Source organism: Stylophora pistillata, chromosome 1, assembly GCF_964205215.1.
Source record: "Stylophora pistillata chromosome 1, jaStyPist1.2, whole genome shotgun sequence".
Taxonomy (NCBI): Eukaryota; Metazoa; Cnidaria; class Anthozoa; order Scleractinia; family Pocilloporidae; genus Stylophora; species Stylophora pistillata.
This window is the reverse complement of record NC_142519.1, coordinates 43,517,799-43,538,606: the sequence shown is the minus strand read 5'-3', so window position 1 is coordinate 43,538,606 and position 20,808 is coordinate 43,517,799. Positions and strand designations below refer to the sequence as shown.

The 20,808-nt window shown below is 37.3% G+C and overlaps 1 protein-coding gene and 1 long non-coding RNA gene across 2 annotated transcripts in view; both read right to left on the bottom strand.

Annotated features, from left to right (window-relative positions):
* Window positions 1-1,379: 1,379 nt before the first annotated feature.
* LOC148742680 (uncharacterized) lies at window positions 1,380-11,831 on the bottom strand. Its single transcript, XR_016000471.1, has 5 exons — window positions 11,669-11,831; window positions 11,136-11,298; window positions 9,324-10,302; window positions 7,712-7,794; window positions 1,380-1,916 (listed from the first exon to the last, which is right to left on the bottom strand). It is a non-coding gene; the product is annotated as an uncharacterized LOC148742680 (long non-coding RNA).
* Window positions 11,832-13,768: 1,937 nt separating this feature from the next.
* Window positions 13,769-20,808, bottom strand: part of LOC111336464 (uncharacterized) — a 42,117-nt gene continuing 35,077 nt past the window's right edge. Inside the window, exons 17-20 of the mRNA XM_088758219.1 lie at window positions 18,868-19,121; window positions 17,820-18,087; window positions 14,584-15,498; window positions 13,769-14,403 (exon numbers count right to left, since the gene is read on the bottom strand). Of these exons, the coding sequence (XP_088614345.1) occupies window positions 14,597-15,498; window positions 17,820-18,087; window positions 18,868-19,121 (1,424 nt within the window). The 3' untranslated portion in view covers window positions 13,769-14,403; window positions 14,584-14,596. The remainder of the gene's footprint in view (window positions 14,404-14,583; window positions 15,499-17,819; window positions 18,088-18,867; window positions 19,122-20,808) is intronic.

The window sequence follows — 20,808 nt, the reverse complement described above, 5'->3', positions numbered from 1 at the left end:
TCGCGCGATAGAACAACTTATCGCGCGATAGAACAACTCATCGCGCGATAGAAAAACTTATCGCGCGATACAACAACTTATCGCGCGATAGAACAACTTATCGCACGACAGAACAACTTATCGCGTGATAGAACTTATCGCGCGATAGTACTACTTATCGCGCGATAGAAAAACCTATCGTGCGATAGAGTGTTCTATCGCGCGATAGAACAACTTATCGTGCGATAGAGTGTTCTATCGCACGATAGAGTGTTCTATCGCGCGATAGAACAACTTATCGCGCGATAGAGTGTACTATCGCGCGATAGAACTCATCGCGCGATAGAACAACTCATCGCGCGATAGATCAACTTATCCCGCAATAGATAATATTATCGCGCGATAATTTTATTACTCGCTCCCATAGCCCCTCGACCATTAGCACGTGGTCACATCTATAGCAAGATGGCGGACCAAGTTTCGAAGGTGAGTAATTGTCCACGAAATAAAGACTTTTATTCTAGATTTTTGAGCAAGAGACGGTAATCTTTGGATTAAATAAAATTACTTTGCTATGCTATCTTGTTAAGTGGGGTTAAAAATAAGAGAGGGACTTTATTGCTCTATATTTGAAAGATTGTTTATGAATATAAGGTGTAGGGATACGTTTTTAAACTATATAAGGTGTATAAGGTGAAAAACTGTTTATGAATACAAGGCGTAGAAAGCATAGAAATATAATCTAATTTAACCCAAAGATTACCGTCTCTTGCTCAGAAATGAAGAATAAAGGTCTTTATTTCTTGGACAATTACTCACGTTCGCAACTTGGTCCTCCATCTTGCTATGTATGTGACCACGTGCTAATGGTCGTGGGGCCATGGGAGCTAGTAATAAAATTATTGCGCGATATTATCTATCGCGCGATAAGTTGTTCTATCGCGCGTTAAGTTGTTCTATCGCGCGATAAGTTGTTCTATGCGCAATAAGTTGTTCTATCGCGCTATAAGTTGTTCTACACGCAATAAGTTGTTCTATCGCGCGATAAGTTGTTCTATCGCGCGATAAGTTGTTCTATTGCGCGATAAGTTGTTCTATCGCACTATACAGTGTTCGATCGCGCGATAAGCTGTTCTATCGCGCGATAAGTTGTTCTATCGCGCGATAAGTTGTTCTATCACGCGATAAGTTGTTCTATTGCGCGATAAGTTGTTCTATCGCACTATACAGTGTTCGATCGCGCGATAAGCTGTTCTATCGCGCGATAAGTTGTTCTATCGCGCGATACAGTGTTCTATTGCGCTATAAGTTGTTCTATCGCGCCATAAGTTGTTCTATCGCGCGATAATGTTGATTGCAAATGTTTTGAATGAATGAGCTCAGCAAAACTTATCGCGCGATAAAGTCATGAAAATATTTGTAGGTGGATGGTCCTTGAGAGCCACCGTATATAACTGATAATACTCTCATCAGTCCAATTTTTATATGTGACATAATTCGCAGAGCGGCTCCATATGGCACGCGCGCAAACAGCAACTTTAAAATAACTGTTAGATAAGATTGGTTTTTGATAAGCGTGAACGTTATCAACTTCGCTTTATTCTATCAGCGTCTTTTATTCTATTGGCATATATGTTTTTAACTCGTGTACTATTAGTGATTCACCTTCATATGGTTTTGTGCTGTTTACTTTGGCTCAATATTACATGCCTCTAAAAACTAAATTACTTGCACACGAAAGAACAATGCAATGAACCGCACGTATCAGACGTCCCATAACCTAAACAACAAGTGAGTACGCGAAAATTAACTAAATGTATAAAGAGAAGTCTTCACTTACCTGCTCCAATAGGAACAATCTCCTTGAACTCAACAAATAATTCTGCGGATATTTTTGCATTAACACGCCTGGGGAGACTAAGTCGCTTTTTCAACCCCTGATGAGCCGGATAAGAGCAAATGTAATTCTTACGGCCAGGCCAGTCGGAAGTTAAGTGTTTTCTATGTTTGGAGAAGATGGTTAAAGTGTCTTTATCATCCTCTCTTAACTTAACAATACGTCCCGCCCGGTTTAGTATCAGTTCCGATTCGTTGAACAAACAAACAAACAAACACTTTATTTATCGATGGTAGAATACATTGTTACCGATTACCCGGTAGTTTACATAATGGCCCCCAACAAATCCTACTTAATATAAAAATACCTAATAAAAAATTCATAATACTAAAAATTGTACTTAAAACGTCCTACTGATCTTAAAATGCTCTATTAAGTATTTTCTTTAATAAAATTTTTCAGTGACGTTATCTTAAAATTTGAGTGGGAAGTTATGTTTCTAAAAGAGTTTCCTAGTTTATTCCATAGCCTACGTGCACTTGAGTGGAAAGTTCTAAGCCCTGAGTTTCCTTTATAAGATGGTGCTAGAACATCATTGAAGATAGCAGATCTAGTACAATAACCGTGTAGTAGATCTGACATATTTAAAATATGAACGAAAATATTCAGGACAATGACCTTGGCTAACTTTATGTAGCATACAAAGTTTTCTAAAGCGTACAATGTCATCAATAGGTAACCAGCATAATTTATTAAAAAGTTCAACGGAACTATCGTTGATGGTGGCGTCCAAAATTAATCTCCCGCATCGTTTTTGTACTTGTAATTTCTACTGACTTCTATGTCTCCTCGACCACGCTTTGCACTAATTCCAAGACTTATGAGGAGGGAGGTGAGTAAGGAAGTAAGTAAGTAAGTAAGTGAGTTTATTTATTCACGTTGAACACAAAAGAGCCTACGACAAAGCTCGTAAGAACGTGCACGTGCTAAATACTTAGTAAATAAACCCCTTCGGGCGGCTGGTATGTCGGCTGATAATGTCCGCGGCTGAGAGATTGTCCGAAATATGAAATTTTAAGGGCAATCTCTCAGCCAAGGACATTATCAACCGACATACCAACAAGCCAGAACGGGGTTTATTTATTTTATAACCCTCCCATTCATTTTCACATCGAAATTAAACTGCGCGTAAACACAGTAAAAAAGCCAGTGGTGATCTGATGGCGAATGCGCGTGATTGACGCAAGCAAGCAAAAAAAAAAAAAAACAGTTTGGTTTCCTTCCATGTTTTAGGAGAACGGAAAAGTTGAAACTCTTGTGTTGACTATGTTTCTTTCTCACGGAAAAATCGGAGTACAAATATCGACGCGGACGGGGACGACTTTTCCTAACTTCCTTAGGTAACTTATTTCATAGCTTACTGGCAGTGAAGGAGAAAGATTTATGCAGCCACTCAGGATTAAAATGAGGTTGAGCCAGATTACTGCCTTGACCTCTGAGATTATAGCCTACATGTCTTAAATTTAAAAAGTCAGTAATATAACTAGGACCAATAGAATTAAGGCATTTAAATATCAAGATCAATGTCTGATACAATACCTACGCCGTCTTAAAATACTCGATTTAACTAATTCTAAAATTTATTTTTAACTTTAAATAACGTTCTCAAAATGAAATCATTAGCGTCTTCAAGTCTATTGGCCTGCAGTTTGCCAAGACCAATAAATAATATGCCACAATATTCTAAATGTGGGACAATGAATGCTTTATATAATAGTATCATAGTGTTCGCTGATATGAATCGGGAAATTCTTTTTAAGGCAGCAGTCTTTGAATAAACTTTCTTAAGCTGTTCAGTGATATGCTCCTTAAAGGTAAGCCTTTTATATCTCCAAGCTGACGCCCAAGATTTTCAAAGTGGGTTTAACATCTACTTTGACGCCACTAATTTGGATCTCATATTCATATGTCGAAGAACCAAGAATCAAGGCCTGAGTCTTTGTATAGTTAATAGAGAGATAATTTTGTTTAAACCATGTAATAAGGGTTAACAAGTCTTGGTTAACCATAAACTGGAATGCTATCGAAAAAGCATCAGATGAATTATAGCTGGTGGTATCATCAGCATATAATCTCAGTGCCATATTAGATGTACAATAATCAATATCATTTATGAAGATATTGAACAAAAGTCGACCAAGTAAAGAACCCTGTGGAACCCCCGCTTTAACTATTCTCCAGTCAGAACATATGCCTTCAATCTTAACTCTTTCTCGACGATCTTTTAGGTATTCACCCAGCAATTTTGTAGCTGCTTCAGAAAAACCGTAAGCTCGTATTTTAGCCAACAGTAAATCATGGTTTGCGCTTTCGAACGCTTTGCTGAGATCTACTGATACAGTTGCGACGGTTTCTCCTTTGTTCAAACTTTCACGCCAATCCTCAGTCATCAAAACTGATGTTGCAAAGTACGAAAACAGGCTTCAGACACATAAATATAACTGAAAAGACGTTATTAAGTAATTTCCTAGCGATGTATGGCTGAGTTTGAAATACTTCGAGACCATTATGTCATGATGATTTCACCATAAACCGTTACTGGTATGTTTTATAACATATTTCGTGGTTATTAGAAAAAACAACTTAAATTTCCCTCGTACCACATTATCTTAATCCATTTATGATTAAAAAAAAAAACGGTTAAAACCCGTTGATATTTTACCGCGGCTGCATCAGCGCTATGAAATAAATACCATCCGTTGTGCAAATAATGTACAATCTTTCAAAAGAGTTCTTAAAACTCACCCATTCCAAAAGGCTTATAGCCTAATCCAATAGTTCTATCTAGTTCTGAGCTTACCTAGTTTTATGAGTTACATTTTAAATTTAATTATTATAAAAATAACTGCTGATTCTAAAGCGCAAGTATAATATCACTGCTGATTGCAAGATTGCAAAGCACGAGAGAACATATCCCTATGATTCCCGCGCCATAGAAGTTTTAATTTATTGTTATTATCATTATCTACCTACAAAATGTTTTTTTTTTGTCAAAGCAACCTTTCGCCAAATCTCTCCTTGTAGCAACTTACAATGGTTGTCCCGTGGCGATCCCAGAAATCTTTGCGCAAACTGAAGGATCCATTCATTGATACAATTGATTTCTCGCCATACTTTATGATCATGACCGATATTGAGAGAAGGGACATGACTTGAATCGCGTTATATTTCGAAGGAAGTATTTTGAATGTCTAAAATAATCGTAAAAATATCGTGTGGTTAATGCTTAACAGAGAGAAAAAAATCAAAGGGTTAGTCCATGTTAGGATTTTCCATCTGAGTAGTTAAGAAGCATCATGATGCCATTTTCGATAAATTTCTAACGGACAACTTATATTTGGTTCTGTCACGCTTTGTCCTCGATACATTTTCTATTGCAAACCTTTCAGGGTAGAGTAGGTGGCGATTATAACTGAGCTTTTGATCTGGAAGGACTTTAACAAATAAATTTTTAAAGAGTGCACCTGTAGTTTAATGATGAATTGAAAAAAGCGTGCAAGATGATTTGTCAAGGACAATGGTTAAGGATTTACGCAAAGTTTTTCTTCAACAACTTTCCTATGAAGTGTCTTTAATAAGCTCCTTTTACTGGAAAAATGTGTGGAGAGGTAACTTTCCATTGAAACTTTCTGGTGAAAAAGTGTTGCTGTAAATATATACGGCCCATGCTTTTTTTCTTGTAAGTGTGTTCTCTTCCTCTTGAATGTCTACACGTGTCAATTTTTTTTAACGCTTTGTTTAGCCAGAGACTGGAAAAAAATTTAACACGCACTTGTTTGCAAGTGTTTTATTGCTGACTTCTCCACGCTCACTGAGTCCTAAAAGGCTTAGAGAAAAATGCGCTCGTAAGAAAGTAATTCCCTTGCCATGAACTACATCGAATATCATAAAAAATATATGCCTGCCTAAATGAAGCAAAGAGAAACTGCTCACAGCAAGGCAGTCGAAGCCGAGCAATTGAAAGCTATCGCGTTAGTATAAACTGAGTTTGCATTTGGGGAGCAAAGATACCGATCACGGACACTTTCTAACAAGCACCACAGGAAACAGAGCAATCCATGAACTAGCTTAAAGGTTGGTATGACTTTCATATTCCCGCTCCCGACATTAACGATGGTCTTTATTCTGACAGAAATACTCTACGAAATGAATATAGATATATTATTAAATAGGTAATAAAAGGCAGCAGAAAATAATGTCGATCATTGTCCACTTTAAAATTGCTAAGATTCTCCTTCCTTGGAATTTAACCAAAAGAAAAAAGAGACAGACAGGTAAAGAGATGAACTTTTAGTCGATAAGCTACTGAGTAATAAAGCGATAATTCCAGTGAATTGAATTTTCTTCCATATTTGATTTTGACGGACCGAGTAGTGAAATTAACTAATAATGATAACGATGATGATGACATAAAAGAGAATATCTGCTGAGAGTTGAAATTCTCTTGCAAAGTGATGATGATGACGTTTAGGTGCACGAATTGAGCGTCATTCACACGGTCACAGGTCACGGATAGACTTGTGAGTTAAGGCCTGCTTACACGGAGGTGGAGAACCCCAGGTCGGTGAGGTAGCCCGCCTAGCCGTGGTCGAAAAATAAAACGCGTTTGCATGCAATCTTACAACCCCGGGATGCTTGGGTGAAGTTTTTAGAGGTCGTTGTTGAGGTCTGTTGTAAGAGGGGACCATGGTAATTCCAGAGTGGTGAAAAGATGCAACACACAATCTAAAATACAGTGGCCTTGTCTGCATATGGATCACAGTTTGGCACAAGCTGCCACAACCAGTGCCATGACTTTGTGATTCGCCTTCTATATTTGACCAGATAGGTAGATATTTAATAATTATTCAAACCCCTGCATTCCATTTCTCAAAAGTTGTAATCAGCTATTCATAATAATTAACAAGCTGTTTTAAAAAAAGAAAGGAATGATTCTGCAGCAGCTGCTACAGCACATGTAGCATCACAATAATCATTCTTCAGATTAAAATTATGATGAATTCTGGCTTTGGGCTTGTAAAATTAATGGTGACTGGCTTTCCAAAAGTGTATCATGATCCCTGCAGAAAATTTAACCTTTTCTCTCCCAAGATCTAAATGTCAATATGGCATGGAGAAATTCAACCTTAAAAGGGTTACAGATGGATGATATTGTGCACCAAATATTAATCGTTGACATCTGAATAAGCATACAATTAAGTTTTTTCTTCTTGTACTTGCCTATTGAAACGCAATCTTTGAGTTTTAACTGTCTCTATCCATGCCAGCCATTGAACAAATTAAAGTCTTGTTTGCCTGGGAATGCAACAGAGTTGCCCTAAAAGGCCAGAATTTGACTATCTCAGGGGCCTTTGCAAGTGGTGGATGCTTATTAGCAACCAAAAAGCTGGTCGCACATAGTGTTATTGGCCTGAGCATCATAAGCTGGAAATAGGTTCTCATCACTCTTGGATACTGGGAACTAATAGCCACATGTAAAGTACTGTCAGTTCAAAATCAGACTTACAGCCCTTACCGTCCCCCTTTTGGATAGACACTTTTATGAAAGATGCTTCAAGAGTGGCAGCTCTTAGTTTTCTGACTATTTTTTCTTTTCCTTGTCCAAGTGATGTTCTTTTTGTTCAAGGAAAGTCAAACCCATAGACCTAGGTTTCTTTCTTTTCAGTCCAGTGGTATCACTTTTATTTAATGTTGATCTTTAGAAAAATAAATGACCAAAAACATGTCAGCTTATCGTTTTAGTTAATAATAGACTGATATTATTGGAGTTCACACAATGGAGATCACTGAGTTAGACAACCAAGTTTGTTCCATAGCAATAATCAAATATCATACCTTGTAGTTGTTCCTTAATGATAGAAAAGCTGTGTCAAATTTCCTTTTCCTTACAGTGACACGCCTCTTTGATTTGGGAGTGACTGCAACAACATTTTGAAGAAATTTCAGACAATGTCTCCCCTGTAAAGCTATCAAATTATTATCTAGCATTCATGAATGATATTTTGGTTTATTAATTTACAAAGTGTGCAAGTATTCACCAGAGTGCAAAGGGCTATATTGCATGTTCAGTTAAAATAAAAATGAATGGGAAATGAAGTCAAATTAAAGTCAACTCTAGGTTATAAATGACATAAAATTCTCAGAAGTGATTAGAAGTATTACAATTTTCTGAAAGGGACTAAATTGTGTATTGCTCTGCCAACAACATTATCATCATGCACACAGCTTCACTGCTTGATTATATTAATTTAGTGTCCATCACAAAAAGGCTGTATGTCCAGGGAGAAACTGAAAGCCACAACAAACATTTTTCACAAAATGAGCCACCATTCATTAGAGAAGAAGTTACAAGTTTACAAGTTTATTAGGTCTTCCAAAACAATTACTTACAATAAACACCGCCTGCAAATAGCGAGCTAATCTAGGCGGGCAATGTTAAGGACAAACAAACACGACATACTAATTGAAGACATTAAAAAAGTCGATTTTAAATACATTATTTGTCAAAAGAGGAAAAAAAAGAGATAAAAAGTGAAGAAAGATATAATTATAATTTATGATTGAGTTGTTATTAAGATGCCTTTTTTTAATTCAGAAATAAGAGTACTAGTGTCAGCATAACTGTCCAGAGTTTCTAGAGTTTCAAACAGTAATGCTTGAATATTCTTTTTGAACATGACATTGTGCTTTGGTAGTTTCTGATAGCTTTCGGGAATGCTGTTCCAAATTTTAGCACCAACAATGGAAAAAGAGTTCTTATGATGAATGAGCCTAGAATGATTAGTAGTAGTTACCAGAATATGATGAGCGAGTATTATACTGAGGTAATTGAATTATAATTTATGATTGAGTTGTCATTAAGATGCCTTTTTTTAATTCAGAAATAAGAGTACTAGTGTCAGCATAACTGTCCAGAGTTTCTAGAGTTTCAAACAGTAATGCTTGAATATTCTTTTTGAACATGACATTGTGCTTTGGTAGTTTCTGATAGCTTTCGGGAATGCTGTTCCAAATTTTAGCACCAACAATGGAAAAAGAGTTCTTATGATGATTGAACCTAGAATGATTAGTAGTAGTTACCAGAATATGATGAGCGAGTATTATACTGAGGTATGTCTTGTGTAGAAGTAAATAGATTACAGAATAATTATAGAGTACATATCGAAGAAACTGTTAATTAGTGGTTTGATTTGCTTGCAGTTAATTCCATCGCTTAGTTATTCTAAGCAATCGATCTAAATACACAACACATCTCAATTTGACTACTATCCAGGTTTTTTTCCTTTGATTTTCAATTTGTCTTTTTTTTGGAAGTTAATCTATTTAAAGAGCAATTCAGGCAGATTACACCATCCAAAATTCCCTATAACTCTGACTATAATGTGAGACATTTAATTTAACTGAAAAAAAGCTAGCATGAATTCCCCAAATGCTTCATGATAGATACCAGCAAATTGTCCTGGTTGTGTTATCAGGCGATTTACTGCACTTCCAAAATCACATTCCAGTGTCAAGCATTTGAACACAAGCTCATCAATGCACTGCTCTTGCATCAAGTATCTCACAGAATCTAGGGGTAATTTCTAAATTTAGTTATGACACAACTGCAACAGAGAACTTTTACTGTAAGTTAATTAACTCACAAAAATAACATACTACATTATAGTGTTGCAAAGAATTTACAAAGTAGGATCAAATTTATTTTTGAGAATAGTTCAAATGGTTCAATCTTTCAGTGGTCAATTAGGAAACTCATAGCTGAGTTACCTTTGGTAAAAAAGCTATATTTTTAAGTTACATTGCTTTCTACTAAAGTATTAATTTGCATGTCTAGCTATAATTATCATAATCAACATATTAAAAGACTGAGAAACCTTTGAGCCGACTCAGAAGGGGCAATTAAGATATATCTGTATATATGTACCTGACTTTGTGAAGTTGTTGTTTTAGGTAAGCAATACACCACATTTTCCCATCATTTGCTACAGACTCCATTAACCGATGTAAGTTAAGGATTACTAGAAGGGATGGAAAATCACTGACCTGATTTAATTTCTTCTTGAGTTTCAGTGACATAGCTCTATCATTACAGGTACAATAAACAATACATTTTTGACTACTCTCTTTTTCTTGGGATTTCTTTTGAACAATATTTAGATTTCTTAAGGGCCTCAGTTCTTAAAGCACTGGTCAGTGAGGCTGGCTCTGTCTCCATGAACTCATATAATTGGTTTCAGTCTGTGAGAATGAATAAGGGAAGGCTGGTTAGGCCAGTAACCATTGTGATATAAGTAACCAAGGAGAAAGGGACAAGTTTACCTGACAGGGGTCCAGTAACCAAGGAGAAAGGGACAGGTTTACCTGAAAGCCTGCATCCAGAGGAAATAAACATAATGGGTGTGTGCTCATTACATGCCTTTGGTGATCTGTTGAAACAAAACAGGGTTCATCAAAGAAGCCATAGAGGCTATAACTGTCTAAGGGAGAGAGAATGTTTATTAGTTTTGGGGATCGAAGCAAGTAACACAAAATACAGAGTGACAAATTTTGGAACGTTAAGAAAGATGAAATACAACAATGTTCAGAAATATTTAGGGCTTTAAAGCCTTAAAAGGGCAGTGCAAATTAGCCTCTATATTATCACTAATTGTTTACAGTCCACAATAGGAAATCTTTAAATTACCAATTCACACACTGTTTCAAAAAAGGAGAAAAATCTCAGGACTTCAGTAAATCATTATGTTGATCATAAGAAATGCCCAGAAGACTTAGTCATTTCTTAAATTTAATCCAAGGCTACAGCATTTTGAATTAATCATGTTCAGGTAATGACATTTTCAAGTGAGAGTAATTTGGTGTTAATCAAGCACAAATAAATTCTTCACAGAAAACAAAATTAATTTACAAGAGAACATAAAGCAAGTGTAATTTGTAGTCTTTGAAAACTTTTCAAGTGCTTAATTTAACTAATGCTACAGTGCATGAGAAATCATGTTATTACTTATCAGCAATTTACATGAAAAAAGCATCAAAGAGCGTCAAGACACACGACCATTTGTGATTTAACACTGTCTTGTGTTACAACTTTGCACTTGTTTATAATTCTACATTTGTGTTACATGAAAAATGCACTCACTTGCAGCCAATTGGAAGCGCATAATTTCTTCATGTACATAAAAAATTAACGTGTTTATAATTATACTTAGTCTGGCCACTCACGTTAAAAGAGACAGTCACTTCTTAAAAAGATGACACTTACTTGATAGTCTTTATGAATTTGTTTTCTTCCCAGCTGATGCAATGCTTGATTCCTTGTTAACAGCAAACCCTAAGGACTCCAGCTTTTTGTAGATGATTGTTGTTGAATCTGAACTTTTTGCTGAGGACAAATATATGCATGCTCCTTTTCCACTTTCCTCTTTCTGCAATCAAAGTTAGCCATAGTAATGCACTGCACCCCTTTTAAAATGCACCATACCTGACTACATATTAAAAAGTAAATGACAAGGAAATGCTGTTTGTTTCCTAAAACTCCACATTTTGTACTTTGAATGGTCATATTAAACATGCAAATGATGTCTTTCTGAGGTCAGTTTGTCTACTTCTATAATCGACCTCTCGAGAAAGGCATAGCTTACTTACCCACAAAGTGCTTTCGTAAACAAAAAACTTCAGCCCAAAAATCCCTAGCAACGCGCATGCCCTGTTTATCGCGAGCTAGGTTTTTAAGGTACTGAAGCTTTTGAAGGATCGTTTCGAGCGATGAAATGATAGAACATCACGCAGACTCACCTCGGCGCTCTCTGCATTTGTGTCAGAATCCTCACCTTTACTTTCGATCATTGTTCAATTGACGCGAAGAGGTACTAGGTTGTGATATGATGTTGGACTTTGCCTTCAGAAGGCATTGAAATTCTTCAACGTTTTTGCTTTGTTCCTTACGTCCAGGCATATCTTCTTGCAGAGACATCCATGAAATCTGTCAGGCATTCTATCGAGTGGCCGCGGGAAGAGTTGCACGAGTCAACAAAACGTGCGGTGACAAGTGCACGTGAACCTGCACGTGAGGAACATACTTTCAGGTTAATGAAGGGGTATTGTACACAACAAACGAAATGAGTATGATAACAAGAGTAGTACCTTTTACGCCGAAAAAACTGTTTTTGAAATCTCATCGCGTGGAGGCAAACACAAAGTAAGCTAAAAATGCAAATATCGCGTTGAAGTTCAAATATTCGCCTCATTTGTTGGAGGAATCAGAGTTCAAGATGACACTTCATAACGTATTTACCTTGTACTGTTTGAGTGATTTCTGCATTTTTCCACCAAACTCGCCTCGTTGAAGGCTGTTCAGTGTAGATGGCTCAAATTCTTGCGAGAATGCTTCACAAGCTCCGGAAGATCTTGCTAGGTGTAAACTCAGTCACTGAATCTCTCCTCGTCCTCAAGAACGTCGCTCTGTCACCGCCGCAAGCCAATTATTTGTCAGGTATGTGTTCCAAATTGTGTTGAAGTGCTTGTATAATTTTTTGGAATGAAACACTTTTTTTCGAGTTCTTCTTTGAAGTCTTCATTGACTCCTTTTTTTGGAAGTTTTTATACCTGACTTTTCTAAGTCAAAATTTAACGACAATTTAAGAACTCCCATTCCATTGTTTCAGTCTGAATGTTTGCACACTCTTCTGCAAACATAAACCCTTTAAACCCAAGAGTGACCAGTTACTAATTTCTCCTTACAATATCATCCCTGAATCACACATCAAGGTCAGGAGAATTAAGGAAATGATCACCAACTAAAGAAGCTCTTGATTGCTACACAAATTCTCCCTGCCAGCACCACAGGAAATGTGTCGAGACAATAAGCAATTAAGCAATTTCATAGCAACGGTATAACACCAGTTAAACTCCAATAATGAAGTTTCGTACTTGGTCTTTCAGTCGTAAAACCTATTTCCAATTCATCCACGGTAACATTATTTATTATTAAAAGACTAGTGTAGTGTTTTGCAAGGATTTCCAGCCCTTCTGTCTGCCGACTCATGCTTCTATCTCGCGTTCAGACTTATGTTTCATCAGACAACCGTCAGAATCTGTTTGTGTATTGGACATGTACGGTTTTTTAACTGATAATTTAATTGAAGAGAGAAATTTTACGGGAGACTAGTTAAAGTGCTAACTACCTATAACCGGAAAAAAGAAATTACTAAAAGACTAATTCCAATTATTTGTACCTAGGGCGGAATGGAAGATTTTTGAAACTCCACGGGGAAAGTCAGAAGCGACACTGAGCAGGGAATTAAGACTGACACTTGGAGACCACAGAGCACGATCTTCCTTTAAAATTTAAGGAGAGACAAAAAAGCTTGTTGATGGAATCTTTACATTCTACAGTGGAGCCTCGATTTAACGAAGTGCCAAGGGACTGGGGAAATTGGCTCGTTACATCTAGGTTCTGTGGTATACATTTTACTGTAACTTGAGCCGGGCTGAAACTGAAGTATCGTTCGTTCTACCGAGGACTTCGTAAAATAGAGGTTCGTTAAATCGAGGTTCCGCTAAACTCGTACTCCCACTATAGTTTCTCTGTTTGAACCTCAGCCTTTCTTTTGGAGGTTCACTTCCCGTATGGTCGATTGATCATTCCACCGACAAATCTGATTGAAATCGTTTTGAACAGTCCTTAAACAGCTGAAATGTTTTCAAAGTTACCTTTCAGCTATGAGATTGTGTTTAAAGTATTAAACTCCAGGATGGTTCATTTATTAGATAACAACAACAACAACAACAAAAAAAACTGAGAGATGAAATATTATTAATTTTTTTTTTAATTAGGCACTAAATGGCTTGACAATAACTTAAAGAACATTCAACAACATACTCACTTGGGTTATACTTTTGTAATACATTTTCTTTCTTTTAATTTTTGTTCAAGCTCCTACAAAATTAACTTAATGTGAGTAAATAAATGAGGCAGATGAACATGCATTATCTGACCTGTGCGCTTAATACATCTTTGCGGTGAGGTAAATACGATTAGTGGCTTAGCATTGTCATAACAAAGAAGCCACCTAGTAAATAATACACTAGGACTTAAGTCAATAAATAATGAGTAATACATGCAGCTGGATGCTGAGTTAATAGTTAAGTCATGTTTGTAAGTATTTGTAAACTTAAATTTGGAATAAGGTAAGTTACGGAAACTTCTGACAACACGGGCGGCGCAATATAAGTGTCAGTATGCTTTCACGAGATCTTATTCCGCATACCAAATTCCCTCCCTTTCGGACAACCTTGACTATCAAGCAGTGCCGAACAAACATCACGAGTGCGAGTTAGTTACTTTGATTCTTTTTTTCGATCATTTTTTCTGAAAATGTTCTTGGTTAAGTAAATGTACTATTTCTATGACACGACAGTATGTAATCTTTCTACTTCTATTGCAATAATTAGAACTAAAAGGACCTGATAAGTCAGTGCTACCAGTTACAAACGTGTGTCCAGCACCATATTATCTTCTTCGTCTTGCACTGTTGAATAAAAGTAACTAATTATCAAGACACTTCAGTTACACATTGTTACCGTGAAAAAAAAATAACAATAAGTTCTGAAATAACGAAAAAGTTTTTCCTCCACCTAACGTGATGAACGAAAAATTAATTCCCCAAAACTTTAGATATTTGCGGAAACGGAGGCCGCGTAAAACATACCTTCGTCCATAATCTACTGGTGTCGTGGTGATTCATCTTCCATAGACTCCTCACCCCGATGTTGGGAGTCCTCGTTATCTCGTTTTGAATGCTGTTTTTTGTCATGCAGTTGAACTTGGTTTGCTTCCTCACACACTCCTCTTGGTTTCTCTTGTTCAATTTCTACCTGTTTTGGACCTTTGTGGTCTTTTTCTCGCCCTCCTTGATCAGAATCAACTTGCTGGTTTTCGGTTTCTTCATGTTTCAGCTCTTGCTCTTGTTCATCTGGCTCATTTCCTTCTGGTTGCTGTTCGCTTTCTTTTTGAATTCTTTTCGACTTCTCTTTTTTAGCACCACCCTCTAGCCCATGGTCGAATTTCAGTACTTTTTCCTCTTCTTTTTGAGTACGCTGCTGTTTGGATTCCTGGCCTTCCCCTTCTGGCCTTTCTTCAGCAGTTTCATCTTGCTCACGCTCAGGATTTTCATGGTCTTTGTTAAGCTCATGGTCTTCTGGCTGCTGTTCACTTACTTCTCTATGTCCCTTTGAATGACCAGGTCCAGCTTCCAGCTTTGTGATGGGTTGTTCTTGGTCATCGTTTGGTGCTTCGTCTCGTTTAAATTCAACTTGCTCCTGTTCACTGGTTTCGTTTTGGCCTTGTTTTTGTTCTTCGTTTTCTCGTTCAAGTTGCTGCTGTTCAGTATGTTCGTCTTGGCCTTGTTTTGGTTCTTCGTCTCGTTCAGGCTCAACTTGCTGCTGTTCAGTAAGTTCGTCTTGGGCTTGTTTTGGTTCTTCGTCTTGTTCAGGCTCAACTTGCTGCAGTTCATCGGGTTCCTCGTTGTCTTCGCCTGATCCTGCCCGTTGTTCCCTCTCTATCCGTTCTTCTTGCAACTCGTCCTCACTGTCATCAACGCTCCCCACTTCTTCTTGATTTTGTACTGTGTTCGAGAAAGAAAACACAAAAAGGTAATAAGATTACAAAGTGCTCCCTCTCGTGGCTTTGGTTCGCTAGATCGCCAGATTTTTTGAATAAGCCACGTTGTGCGTTTTGCATTTGGTAACCGTATCGTGTAACTTCTCTATCATGAGTAATTTGCGCTCTGCTTTTACTCTTTCCGAATATCTCATGGTCACACATTTTTTAGGTAGGTCTCAATGAGAAATATATCACTGCATACTTCGTTTGGCTGAATATCGACTTATTTTCGAGAAAATCCATAATAACTGAGTTCCAACAAAATGCCGTTTTTGAAGCTCAAAATTGCAGACGAATCTTGGAGAGTCGCGCCGCGAATAGAAAACAGTCACTTGAATCAATGAAAAGTACCAAATCTTGAAAAGCAACATCAAAAGATAGGTTGACAGCAATTTGAGCAATTCTTGATAGTTTATTTACAAAATCTAATTGAATTTATCCGATCATCTTCCAGCTTGATCAAAAATAGGTCAGAAGTAACCCGTTATTTAACTATGTGCTAAACAAAATAATCGACTAAGAATCTGGCTTTTGGAAGGCGAAGTGTACTTTTGTTCGATCTCTGAAGGAATTTTTGGGGATATGGCTCAGCGCGATTTAATAAAATCTTTAAGCTGCATGGAATGCGCTGATTTGACGGTGCCATCAGTTAGCAGAAAATGTACACATCTACACGCAAACACGGTGATTTCGCATTTTACATCGAAACTACAGCTTTTTCAACAGAAAATCTACTTACCCTCCATGTTGATGTATCCCAATAGAGGATTGTAGTCCTGAAAATGTTGCAGCGATCACTCTCAAAGTAGCGATATAACTTGGAAGGATATAGTCAACACCCCCTGGTGATGATTATTTGAAAGAGCTACACTTTGCCTTCCAAAAGCCAGATTCTCAGTCGATTATTCTGTTTATGGAGTTTTCGTATAATAATTTTATTAACTATATTTTTTTGGAAATAATCTTGAGTTTTTACTAACCGAAGTCTGCGGTGTATCCATGAGCTTTTCATAAATTTTTACTAGACATTTGACGCATTTTTTTCCATTTTTAAGCATTTTATCATAATTTCTGTTAATACTTTTTAGTGATTATAGTGGGTAAAAGTCTTTCTTTTCCATGATGATACATGTAACTTAAAAAATAATGATGATAAGCAGAAATACTAATAAAAAGTAGACTGTGCATACAAACAATGAAGAACCTAAATTTCAATGTTGTTTTTCAAGATTTGGTAGTTGTTATCAGTCCAAGTGTTTTAAATTGGTGGCGCGAGGTTCGTCTGAGATTTTGAACTTCTAAAGCGGCATTTTGGCGGAATTCAGTTGTTATTGATTTTCTCGAAAATAAATCGATATTCGTCCAAACGAAGTATGCATTAGTTTGTTTCACTGTAAGGCCCACCTGACTTGAAAAAATGAACCGAAACGATTTTTTGGCTGTTGCCACAATTATCTCGAAACTGTTCGATTTTTCGCCACCATATATTTCCTCTTAAAGGATTAAGACACAAGTCAACACTCTGGCCATAACAGCAATTTCCAATGCAAGCCCGGAGAAATTAATCATAGGAGTAGTGAGAGCGTTTTGAAAGAAAGGGCCACAAGCAAAAAAGATAATCAGAAGCCAGCAAGCTTATTAACTAGAATCTTTGGCTCATATCAAGGTCTTTACAATACTAGCAGACATGATAAGAATATAATCGTGGCTCACCACTATGTAATACAACGACAACTTCAAACTTAAAAGAATTGAGGAGAAAAATGACTTAGTAATTCGCCCCAAATAGCAATGGGTATAAACCTAAATGAATACTGTAAGAAGTAAAACCTCTTTTGAGGCCGATTTGTTCAAAGCCTAGAGAAAAAACGGTGCAAGTTTTGGTTTATTTTGATACGCACGGAAGTAAATATAGCGGTCAGCCGCTCTCGTCCCGAATTGTATTTGGTGAAATTACAAACAAACATTTTTACAAGACAGTACATTGTTAAATTTACAATATAAATGACAAAGCTTGTACACTCATTGAAAATTAGTCAATAATAACCCACTAGGAGCCTGTAATGGTATTTTCTTTGTTAGCTGTCTTCAAGCTCTACTGAGCAAACTTAGCGAAGCACTTCCAGTGTTGCTATGTGACGTCATCTTGGCAGATATCATTTGACGGCGGCTTAAAACAGAGAACGATAGAGCCACCCCCTCCCTCTTAGGTGATGTAGATAATTATACAAAATCTCATTATAAACTCGCACTTCATGTACTGAGTAATGTAAAGAATTGTACCTTGTGTGGAGTGAAGGCTGACATAGTGTACTTCACGGATGTGTCCCAACACAAGTGTCCTGCCTTTGACAACAGGACATTGTGGCCGTAAGATAACATCGTGAGAAGCGTTAAGACTGCTGACCACACGAATGCAAGTTTTGTAGCAGTTTGCTGCGGCACATAGAATAACATGGTCACCCCATGCGCCGTCTTGCTCCATGTACGTTAAGTAATCAGCCCATGATTGATGTCCATGGACGAAGTGAAACAGATCTGTTCCACTCGGCTATGAAAAGAGTAAAATAGAGAATGAAACTTGGAGTGTATTGTTAATGGTACACTGGACCGGGTTGAGTACGTTGGAAGGAGTCATTGAATGAGAAAATAACAGAGATACCAAACAACAGTAAGAACGGATAGTAACCAACCAGAGTAATGAACACCAGGATCCGCTTTGGATGTAGTAGTCTCAACCTGAATTTGCTCTTAATTCTGAAACATCGAGTATCTAGTGTCCACCTTACCCTGAGTCAAGGTTATCCAATTAGGATTGTCCCTTTTTCGGGGAGATTCAAGTGCGAAGTAATTTAAAAAAAAACCTTGGGTTTGCCTCTTTATCCACAAGACAGGGCCTTTAGTTTTCACAGGGAGGTTTGAATCCATGCGTGACCCGGACATGGTCTATACAAAACGCTTAAACAACACAGCGTGTTTTTACGAGCAATCCAGAAGTATCAAAACGTTTATTCTTCGAAATAAATGGTGATTAGGGGTGGGTATCTTCCGAGGCAAAGGAGCAAGGTAATTATCCACCACTTTCACCGACACTGGGGTAGAAAATTATTTACGTATATACCAGAAGACGGTGAATGGCACTTGCCAATCACTTACCGATGAGCGCGCGGTGTGGTTTATTCTAAACACTGATTTCAAGGTATTTATGATCTTTATTATCCCTAACAGGAGGAGTAGTGATGTGTTGGCCAGTTGGCCCACATGTGGATCTAACCTTTATGGTGCTCCTTAAGTAACAGAGGTTAACACAGAGTGTAAGACATCAACTTACTAGTTTAGGGTTTTTTCTGAGGTATTGGACCAATATTTGTCTTAATTCGTCATGCTTGATTTTGATTCTCATGGCAATTTCCAGTTGATCTGACAAAGCATAAAACATGCAATTTCCTGATCCTTCATTGTTGACAATTCTGAAGCCCTTGTCTGAAGCAATTTCCTTCAACTCAGTTTTTAGGTCTGTCTTGTTATTGGCTTTGCTTGCATCGAGTTGCATCTGCTGAAGCTGAGCAATTAACTCAACAGAACCTAAGTGAGCAAACGGATGAATGAATAGAGGATAAATAACACCATGCCTGTGATTTAAAGAGGACAAAAACAGAAGAATACTTCGTTATAAATACTTTTTCTCCAGGTTTCTACGAGTTCTTAATAATAAGTTTCTTTGATATATAGAGGAACTTTATAGAAAAGGAAGTAAAAAGGAACTCTTAACAGTCAACTGAGCTTTCTATGTTCGGTGGGAAGAAAACGAAAAACTTGTCAACGTCCTGATTTGAAGTAGTTTAGCTGGGTTTTCACGTAAATTGGGGTCAAAATGGCAATATGACTTAAAATAACTGGGTAACTCTCCGCGACTCATCCAGATCAGAAACTTAAAGAAACAAAATTTTGTTACTCACGACTAGCGTTTGAACACAGCTCAGGTGTTCATGTCAGCACGTCTCACTTGTCCTAAACATCATTGAGAGGCAGTCTCTCAAAGAGCGGTAAAATGCATTCCGGTTCAGAATATCGTTTTCTTTCAAAATTTTCCTATGAATCTGTCTTAGTCGAAAATAAATAAAACCACTCTGGTTTTTCAAAATATTTTAAAACAACTTTTCCAAGCGAAAATCACTTCAAAGGCCCGTTTTTGACCGCGCCAGTCATCAAAAATGGCACAAATTGAGTTACTCGCCTTCTCACAAAACTCTTGTTTAAAGTGCTACTGCGACCAAAAATGCACCTTTTTTTTTCTCCTCAGAGGTTGAAAGGACTTACCCTAAGGAACAAATTTGCCAAATCTTAAGGTAAAACTCCATAGAGAAGTAATATTATTTTCCCTGTAGATTCGCAATCTAAACGGCCGCCATTATTCGAACTACAGAACTCCGCGCGAAGAAGAAGAAACTGGGTCGAGAGCGGAAGTGACATCAACGACTCAACAAACGTGGCTAATTTGGTATGCCGAGAAAGAGTTGTTGCTCTCGTTCCGCAGGAAAGAAGGACTAAAATTCGAAAGAATTGTTCCCCAGCTTTGTTTTGCGTATTTCTTGTAAAGGCATGCCTTCGCGACGTTGTCGAAGTGAGTCGATGACGTCACAACTAAAACTGCAGTAGTTATTTTCTTGGGCTCTCCAGTGTGTCATTCGAGCAATAGCGGAAGAATTTTTAATGTCTTCGCGATGCTGTTTTTAAGGAATAACGTTGTCCAATTTGAGAAACTTACTCTTATTCTTATATTTTAGGGTCTAAATGTGGAGTTAACACCAGAAAATTGGGAAAATAAAATGCAAAATTTTCGTCTCAGTAGCACTATAAGGAATTTTTTTACTTCGCATTTTAAGATCGATCCTTTTGTGAGAGACATGTTTCTGAGCTAGCAACATTCCGCTTACATTTGGTTCGCGGTTCGGTTGAAGACATATTTAATCAAAGATCTCTCACTTAAAGTAATCAAAGCTCCCTTTTCAACGAAATGGGAATAGAGAAACCCCGAGATACGCTCAGTAAACAATCGTTATCAGGAGGTGTTAACTATTCTTCCAAGTTATATCGCTATTGTGAGAGCGATGCAACAATTTAAGGACCTCAATCCTCTACTGTGATACAGCAACATAGAGGGTAAGTGGATATTTTTTTGAAAAAGTTGTAGTTTGGATGTGAAATGCAAAACAGTAGAGTTTGCGTGTGGACATGTACATTTTCGACTAACTGACGGCACTATCAAAGC